This window comes from Buceros rhinoceros, unplaced genomic scaffold (genome assembly GCF_000710305.1).
Source record: "Buceros rhinoceros silvestris isolate BGI_N320 unplaced genomic scaffold, ASM71030v1 scaffold18552, whole genome shotgun sequence".
NCBI lineage: Eukaryota > Metazoa > Chordata > Aves > Bucerotiformes > Bucerotidae > Buceros > Buceros rhinoceros.
Genome location: NW_010400967.1, coordinates 45,168 through 54,797, shown reverse-complemented (window position 1 = coordinate 54,797; position 9,630 = coordinate 45,168). Strand labels below are relative to the sequence as shown.

General features: G+C 39.0%; 1 protein-coding gene across 8 annotated transcripts in view; it reads left to right on the top strand.

Annotated features, from left to right (window-relative positions):
- The window catches only part of MEF2C (myocyte enhancer factor 2C), a 73,977-nt gene that overhangs the window by 39,096 nt on the left and 25,251 nt on the right, over positions 1–9,630 (top strand). For 3 of the 8 annotated variants that reach the window (XM_010132123.1, XM_010132120.1, XM_010132119.1), the window contains exons 3-5: positions 121–264; positions 7,167–7,353; positions 8,376–8,423. In XM_010132123.1, coding sequence (XP_010130425.1) covers positions 121–264; positions 7,167–7,353; positions 8,376–8,423 — 379 coding nt within the window. Of the gene's footprint in view, positions 1–120; positions 265–325; positions 464–7,166; positions 7,354–8,375; positions 8,424–9,630 lie in introns of all 8 variants that reach the window. The other 5 variants (XM_010132122.1, XM_010132121.1, XM_010132124.1 and 2 more) reach the window with 3 other exon arrangements.

Sequence of the window (9,630 nt, the reverse complement as noted above, 5' to 3'; positions counted from 1 at the left end):
TTTTTCCCTAAAGCATAATGTAAAGCCTTCCACTGCTGGGCACTTTGTGTTGCTGTAACACTGCTGAGTCTTTCTTGCAGCCTGCGTCAAGGGTTGAACTTTACAAATTATGTATTTCAGACGTTGAGAAAGAAAGGACTTAATGGCTGTGACAGTCCAGATCCCGATGCAGACGACTCAGTAGGTCACAGCCCTGAGTCTGAGGACAAGTACAGAAAAATTAATGAAGATATTGATCTAATGATCAGCAGGCAAAGATTATGTGTAAGTACTCTGAGCTCCCTTTCATTTTTTTTACTTTTTGATATTTCTCTGAACCTGGCAGGCATTGAACAAGAAAGAAAACAAAGGTTGTGAAAGCCCCGATCCTGACTCCTCTTACGCTCTCACCCCACGCACTGAAGAAAAATACAAAAAAATTAATGAAGAATTTGATAATATGATCAAGAGCCATAAAATACCTGTAAGTACCAAAGGTTAGATGGCTGTCCGCTGATAACTGCAGTAACAAACCATAACCCTTTCAGTTCTGGCTTCCTAAGGAAAACATTTCAGCTGGATACAGGCTTTAATAGCCCGATATATAATTAAACACTGTGGTCAGAAAGTTTCACACAACATATTTTTCCTCCAAGTGTCTACCTCTAACACACAGACAAAGCCTACTACAGGTGAAACCTACAGAAGGAAGTGAAATATAAATATGTACATTATATTCACTTAATTTACAGAACTGTTTTACCACACCACTCGCCCAAATTACACCTAAAAGATAAAGATGGAAATCTTTCTTTGTGGACAGGCTAACAAACCCACAGAATACTTTCTGTGGTGATACAGAAAAAATGATGTAGAACTGAAATTCCTTCACATATCATAATCAGCATGTTCTGTGCGTGTCACTTCAGTTCTCAAGTGTCTCTGCTAAACTCAGTTGCAGCACTGAAGGGTTACAGCTACTTGCTCACTGCAGAGAAACAGACTGCATGAGAGCCTAATGGTAGGATTCAGACATGTTTGTGTGTTGGGGTGATTTTACAGCTTTATCAGAGAATTTGCTTTGACCTCAGCAACATTTCTTTGATGCTTTAACATGAGCTAAATTTTGTTTTAACCAAGTCAAAATTTCTAACCATCAGTCATATGCCTTGCCAGATATCTAAGAGAAATAACTCTGCATGTGCTATTTTGTTTGCACAAGATGTACACTGGGAGAATTCTTTGTCATTATGTTTAATATTACATTTATAAAGCAAACAAAAAGTATGTGGGGGGTTGGAGGTTATATTTGGCCCTTCCTCCAAATGTGTGTGGAAGAGAAAGCAGCAAACCAAAGATTTGCCCAGGTCTGAAGAATCATCTGAATTTGCATAGGTTACTGCTTGCTTACTCAAAAGAGATCATTTGGATGTGTTCTTTCCTCATTCCTACATGTAGGTGGTATGGTTAGTTGCAAAAAGGATGTCTGTATATCAAGAATGAGCAAGGTCTCTTCTATAGTGCTGGTCAATTGTGCATACAAAATCTGATACCTGAGCTAAGGATACCTCTTTAAGGATGCGCTGATTCTATCTCATGCAATCTAAGTGTTCTTTCCATTAATTCTCAGCAGAAAGATTTTCTTTGAAGTTAATTAAAATTTGAAGAAGTTCTCACAAATGTATTTAAAAACAATAAATAATAAAGATTTTCCTAGAGACCAGAATGGCACCGAATTTGATAAATCAATATTTGGAATAGCTGGTTGTGGATGTCCACTGTGTGTATAAAATAGCAGGGAGGAGTACATACATACTCCATCTTGCTTTACCTCTCTTTTTATTTGCTTCTTTTTTTCTCTGAGAAAAAAGCTCTGAAGTGGTCAGTATGAATTTGTTTTCTCAGGATGGAACTCATTTTGACAAATGATGACTGCAACATTTAGGACGACTGTTACAAGCTGGAATGCTTAACCCTTTTTCATGTCAAAATATTGCCAATTGCCACTCCTTTCCTCTTTCAAGGATGACCTTTGGCTCATTCAAATCAACATGTGATGGAATTTTCAATCAGATAGTGGATAACCAAGTTACTTTACCACCTTTAAAAGTGTGTTTGGGATGCTCCGTCAGATCCTCTGTCTCTCTACCTGTTTTTTTTCCAGCAAAGGAGCATGTGTTATAACCATTTGAAATCTTTAAGACATAAAAAAAAAAAAACAACACCTTTGAAAAACCTCGTTCCTATGGTAGTCAATTCTATCACTTTCTTACTTCTGTAAGCATTTGGAAAAATTGTTTTTTCTATAAAAGTAAGCAAGTTCTAGGAATTAGAAACAACACAGTTAATCTAAACATCATATGTGACTTTTGTCCTCCCAAAAATGGACAGACTTTCCCTCTGGTGGCTTTCATGAAATTTAACCTTTCAATGTCAAATATATTCCTACTTCAGCTATTAACTTGGTGGTTAACTTGGTTTCCTGAGCTGTGTTTTGGGTGTAATATAACTTTCTCCCTTGCAGGGATGTTACAAAGCACAGTGTATTATCTTTTTGTGAAATTACTTCAGAGATGCTTCAGAGATTCAGAACCGCAAAACATTAGTGTTTCTTTTCATGTAAGACAGGATATCCCTTCTCTAAATACTTCACATTCAGAGCTCAAGGTCTGTGTGCTCCATCAAGCTGCTTACCACAAAAGAATGAATCAGTAGATGTTCTCCCCTAATGCAACAGGAGCGCCTTCTCTTGGCTTAAGCTGAGACGTAATGGGCAACATGGAGCTCAAAGCTAGTACATAATGGAAACTTGTAAATATAATATATATTTTCATTGCTACGTATCGTGTTGTGTACAATAACGTCCTTAACTGTTCAAATCAGTATAACTTCAGGGAGGTCAGGGAGGTTATATTCATTTATTTGTGATCATCAAAAACAGCCAAAAAATTTGGGGGGAAAAAATTAAAATTGAACAAAAAGTCACCAAGTCATTAAATCACTGCTTACAAAATACATAAAACAATGTAATGCCTGTGCCTGGTCTTGTAACAGAATAGAGCTGCTGCCAACTGTAAAGAAAATTGGCTTTTGCTACTAACATCTAATGCCAATAATGTTTCCTCAGATAATTTTCTGGGGATAAGTGTTTATATTGTTCTAAAACATCTGATAATAATTAGACATTTATTTGTATGTTTAGTAAAGAGTGCTGAAAGTGGAAGAAACAGAAATAGTCCACTAGAAGGGAGCTATAAGTATCTCCAAATAAATGAAGGCCTGGTTGAACATGGGAGGGATAAAACCAATATTTAACACAGAATGTCTAGACCATTAATTTCTGAGGGTTTTGTGTCCCCACCACTTCGCTTTGCACAACGTACCACAGCTTGTGGAGCGCACATCTAGCACAGCGTGTGCTGTGCGCTGGCAGTATCCTCTCAGGTGAGCCATGTGCCCTCTTTGGCAATCATGTCTAAAGGAGAGAAGACAGGAAAAAAATTATGAAAGCAAAATGTGACAACCTGCATACATGTTAGAGTAAGGCTTTGTCTGTGTTAGTGAATTAGCAAATGGCAAAGAACCCCTGGAGGCAGCAGGAGGTGCTTGTCTATGCCCTAAGCTGTTTGAACGTTCCCTGGCATGCTCTTGGCACCGGCCAAATAACGGTCTCCCAGGCAATTTCTTAGCTCTGTTTGGTTGTTTGCCCAGGCCAGAAACAATTCCCAATTGTCAATTTAAATGTAGTCATGATGGTTTTGAAGTTGAGAAAGCTTAATACTGTGGACATGAACTGCCCTGTGGCCTGAGATGGCCTCAGCTCCTAGGCAAGTTTTAATTTACTAAGATAGATATTACGCAAGTGCAACATGAGCTTTCACGTCCGTCAGGCCTAGCTGGAATAGATACACCCTGTGACCTACCACCAGGAATGACTGGGCAATCTGCAGGAGGCTGCAGTTTTCAGAGAAGGACATATAAGACTGCAACAAAATTTGGGCAGCCAGAGCAGAACTGTAGCTAGAGACTTACTGTTTAATACTGGTGCTTACCCAGACAAACCTCTCTAACCTTTGGCTGCTGAGAAGAAGTAAGCACTACTATATTCCAGAGACTGTGTGTTTTGTGCTGCAAAGCAGAGTAAACTGACTTCGCCCTGATCAAATTGCCTGTGAAGTACTCTGTAAATAGAGAGAAGTATATCGGACAGTAGGTAAAAGGGTGAAAATGAAACCATTACCACAGAAATTAAGAAAATAATTGAACTAGTGTAAAAAATTCTTTTTAAAATTACAAGGTGAAAGCTAAATGACTGTTTCAGTCATGACCAGCAAGACTGGCAGCCGCAAGAGCAAGAGCAAGACTGGAGCTCTTTTGTGCTGTAATGTAGAAAAAGAAGATTCCAGCCCCTGAAGGGTTTGGTTTGTAGATGGAAGAAAGAAAGAGCATAACAATGAAACCAGACAAGCCTGCTGAGGATCAGCAAGACCGTCAGGTTTGCATTTGTACCCATGTTTTAGTTTAGATAACAGAAACTGAGATTAGGAAAACAAGTTAAGAAAATAGAGGCAATATTGGTGACTACCAAGGCTCATAGGGCAGTTTTCACAGATGTCATGACAGAGGTGAAGAAGACATTGCGCAAAGCGCTCCATGGTGAGTAACACTTGATCTTACATGGGCTGGCACTCAAACAGGCAGGATCCTGTTCTCAAAGCCACCAGGCAAAGAGATCTCCACCACCACCCTGAGCATTGCAATAATGAGAGACTCCATGTTGGCTTATTCATGTCTCACATCAGGCTGGAGGTGAAGTTCAGACATCTACACTCATGTGGATCCACTAGCTAAAACCTTTTGAAAAATCAGAAACCAGCAGCAGCTGACTTTGAGCACCAGGAGCAGACATGCTTTTCTGGCTTTCTTGGGAATTGGGAACCTCATCCATCCTTCTGTGGACAGTGAAGAGAATGTCTTGCTTCAAAACATACCTTCAGGCTGACAAAAAGTTTCAGATAGCGCTATATGAGCCTATTTCCAAGATGCCTAGACCTCAGTCATGACATGCACTGGTACTCCTTGTGCTATGTACTTTGTGAATTTTCCTTTGAAAAACATGCAGCTAGCAAGCTGGACTTCACCTATAAGAACATCTGCAGGCAAAAAAAAAGGTTTCTCCTGAAAGAAATAAAGAACGTTCTTCAGCAATTACATTTTTCATCATGTAATCATTTCTTCTTCTTTTTTTTCTATTTTGATACACAAACATTAGTATGTTTCAGGTCCCTACACAGACCTAGCAGCCCATGCAGTTTTCCTCCTTGCACACTGAATACATACGTTCCCAAGACACCTCTCCTTCCCTTCCCACCTCTACTTAAACCAGTCAGCTCTACGGAGAATATGGCCCTTGGGGTGCACTTCAGCTTCTCAACAAAGGGAAGCATGTCCCAGTGTGCAGCAGTACCAGCAGGTTCATCCATTCAAGAGTCCTTTCTGATCTCAGCCATTGTGCTATGGCCATCTCTCGCAAAATAAGGCCATGGGCTACACAGAGGGTTTCAGAGCTAAATTAACACTTTGAAATAAGTCCCAAGGCATTTCTGTAATGTATCCTTCACATCGTACCTAAAACTAAAATCTTGCTTTGTGTTTCAGTCATTAAGTAAAGTGATTCCTCTATATTTAGAGCAAAATTATGTCTGGCCCTAGAAAGGGGGGAGAGGACAAAAAAAAAAAAAACTTAAAGGATAACCGCAATTTGATGGCCAGTGCTGTAATAAACAGGGCACATCCAACAGCAATGACCAGCCAGAGAAGAGATGTGGGTGGCACAAGGTCAGGGTGCCTCTGTTGCCTGACACAGCAGATTATGTGTCCAGCTCTCAACATACTCCCTCCAGGTCCGTAAAGATTTTCCAGCACTTACAACTGCCAAGAACAAAACGAAAATCTGTGATTTCCTCCTTCTGAAGATGTTACAAGGCTGGTTTAAAGAATTTTTGATGCTTTTAGACTTTCGAAGCCCGTAAGATTTTGAAATGGCAGATTAAGGGGTACTTCATTTGGATTCAGGCATCTGAACTTTTAAAATTTAAATGCTGTCAGGTGATTCTGAAAAGTTTAATTTCTTTTCACAAAGGCAAGAAATTAATTGTTTTAAATTAAATATGGAGTTCTAATGTATTTTAATGACGCCAGGGTCATAAATTTGAAAGAAATTCAGGCAACTTCCACCCAAGATAACCCCAAACAACAAACTCATCAACCAAGGAAGAAAAACTGAGTTGGGCTTTCTAAGGGCATAACGAGAATCTCACCCTCACCTCGCACCCTCTGACAGAGTGGTCAATACTTTGGTTCTTTTTTGAAAGTGATTCTTGCAAAGGAGGGTGGCTCGGGAGATGATCCTGCCCTAAAGTGTGAAAACAGTACATTGGAAAGGCGTCACCAAACACCACCACCCCCAGAAACAAAACAGAATAAAACCAGCAAACATGAAGAACCCAAAGGCAGGTGTTTATCTAAAGTTCTTGTGTTTGCTACCAGTCCTTGAGTAGAACTTTGTTTCTTTTAAGCTCTTCCAGGCTAAGATCAAAACTTTGAAAAAAGTAATTTACTGTGTTTGTGCCTTTAATGTGATCTGGGATCATTCTAGTTGCTAAAGCAACAGAAGCTGAAATTAAAGCTTTCCCTTTTGCATTCCACTCCTTCTAATTTTCCTCCATGTGATGAAGTCATCATAATCATGCACCTTTGATCTTGCAGTCATCTGTGACACTAGATTAAGATATCACAAGTGAAACAATTACAACTTCACAGAATGAAAGAATAAGAAAATTAAGCTTCATAAAGATGGGTTTTGTTTTTAAAAAAAAAAAAAAAAAAAAAAAAAAAAAAAAAAAAAAAAAAAAAAAAAAGAAAAAAAAGAAAAATCTTTCCAGTTCTCACAAAGTAATTGCACAAGCTGCATTAGAGGAAGATGGAATCACGATTTGAAAAATCATATTTAAAAGCTTCAGTAACTCTTTTGAAACTCTTCTCTTGACTCTTGGGGGAGGGGGGCAAGTGTAAATATCTTAAGCACCAACTACGCAGTATTTGAAGTAAGTATAGAATAACTGTACTTGAAAGCTGTTGTGCCTCTGTACTATTCTTGTCTTTGTTTCCTTTTTTTGCTTCTACAGGCTGTTCCACCACCAAACTTTGAGATGCCAGTTTCTATCCCAGTGTCCAACCACAACAGTTTGGTGTACAGTAACCCAGTCAGCTCACTGGGAAACCCCAATCTTTTGCCGCTGGCTCATCCTTCTTTGCAAAGAAATAGCATGTCTCCTGGCGTGACACATCGGCCTCCGAGTGCAGGTAACACAGGTAGGCCATGCTCAGTCCCATCCCTTTAAATATCAGCTGCTTCTGACACTTTAAACTGTGCTCTGAGAAACAAGAACTATGCTTTTACCAGTCACAACAGTTTGCCCAAACTGTGGCTGTGCTGTGTTGAGAAGTCAAAAGAGCCAAAGGGGTTTCTTTACTCGAATGAAAAAAAAAAAAAGTTATAAAAAAAGCTCAATATTGACTAAGATTAAAGGAAATCAATAAAGGATAAAAGGCCAGACAGTTTGTTGTTTTGTAAAAAGGCAGCTTGTCTATTTAATTCATGCAAGCTTAAGGGGTCAGAGGAGAAAATGTAGCCAACACAATTTGAAGCAAGTAAAATAGAATGCTCGTTACTTAAATCATCATTCTGGAGGCTAAGTGCAGAATTTATCATTATGCTGCATTCACAAGTTCCTTGATGTGTGTATGTTAGATGAGCTCTGTACTTCAGTGCCATGTATAGCAAGAGGCTGTACTTTGCTCTGGTGTTGATGAGGGCTCACCTCTGAGTAGGATAAATGGGAATTAAGTTCAGTCTGTCTGGCTAAAGCTACATCAAGATCCTTAAGTATACCGGGTTCAAAGAACCATCTGAGGTCCCCCAAAGAGAAGATCTTAAGGTGAATGCCTGTGAAAGGCTGAGGAAATTAAAATGAAAAGCTATGTGAATATATATTATAGCTTCTGTTATGTTCTTGTCCAGGAACTTCCAGTCTCTTCCTTCCAATCTCATGTTGAAGCTTTGCTTTTCTGACTAATACAGAACTAAATAGTTTAAACTAATAGGTAGTTTTCAAATGAAGGACTATTATACATAACTTTAAAATATAATTGATTTTTCATTTTGTCCTTGAAAGGTGGGTAACATTTAACATTATAATCTTACAACTATAGGTCTGATCTGATGCCTGCTGAAGTCAGAGGAAATCAGTGGCAGCTATTGGAAAAAATGTTTTTAAAGTTTGCCTGTTATAAATTTTTGTGCTCACTTGTAGTATTTCGTTTCAACCTCCCAGGTGGCCTGATGGGTGGGGACCTCACAACCGGTGCAGGCACCAGTGCAGGTAAAGAGAAAATAATTTATATTTATTTTTCTAAGTGAACAAAGGACTTCCTTCAAAGGCTGAGTCCTAAAATAGCTCCGTATTGGAGGTGGGATATTAGGAAGTGATAGGCATCAGTTTATTTCCCCCATCTGGGGGGTGGGGAGTTGATACTGGTGCTTCTCTTACTAGTAGGAGGAGGCTTGTTTTCAGTAATGTCAAAAATCTTGCACCTAAACAAATTCCACAGAAACACATGTTTGTTTTCCTTCATATTAACCTTCCCGTAAGAACTTTTGGGTCCATTGCATAGCCCGGTTCAGGCGAAACTCTTACTGAGACCAGTGTCAGAAACCCTTTTGAGACATAGGGACTTTTTCCACTGAATTTAGGAGAACTGGAGTTTCATTTTGTGAGTTTAAGATTGAGGGAATATTTCAATATTGAGTCACATGTTAGTCTTCGATCTACTGAACACAGGTTTGATTTCAAGCCCCTGCTCTAAGACCGTTGCTAGTCAGCAAAATCTGTTAGCATTTACTTAAATAATCAGTAATTAACCTAAGCTTAGTTTTATGTATTTGCTTAAGTGCTTTGGTACACAACAGGAAAAGGATTTTCAAATACTCATGTAGAGAAAAAGATTAGCCCCTTCAGTCCTGCTCCCGTGGAACTCATGAACTCATGTACTTGCTGTGTTATCAAAGCAGTGTTGTCAGAGTGGTCCCCTTTGCTCAGTAAACTCAGTGGTTTGTTAGCAATGTCAGCAATGTTGCATTATTACAAATATGGATTACAAAAGACAATGGCAAGATTACTGTTTCAGTTTGAGAAGTAAACACATATGTTCGAAGAAAATAAGCTGAGTGGTAAAAAACATGAAGCACATCCAATTTTACTGTACCCTCAGAAGGCAGTATATGGAAAAATAGTTGGAAGATCCATTTTGTGCACTGTAAACCAAGGCTGATATATATGCCAATTCTGACGTTGTCTCATAAAATTATTTATAAAGAAATCCTGGAAATAGTGATCTTGGCTCTTCCCAGCCTGCGATAGACCACCACCACCCCCCCACAGCCCCTTTTTGTCTTCATGCATAGAAGAGCCACAGATGTTTGTGTGCTGCATTTGTAGTAAAATTGAAGCTGCACAGCATTGTATCAGAAAGGTACTTGAAACCCATGCTGGAGCTCTGAAGGGTCATTTTGTATTAATTTAGGAGTAG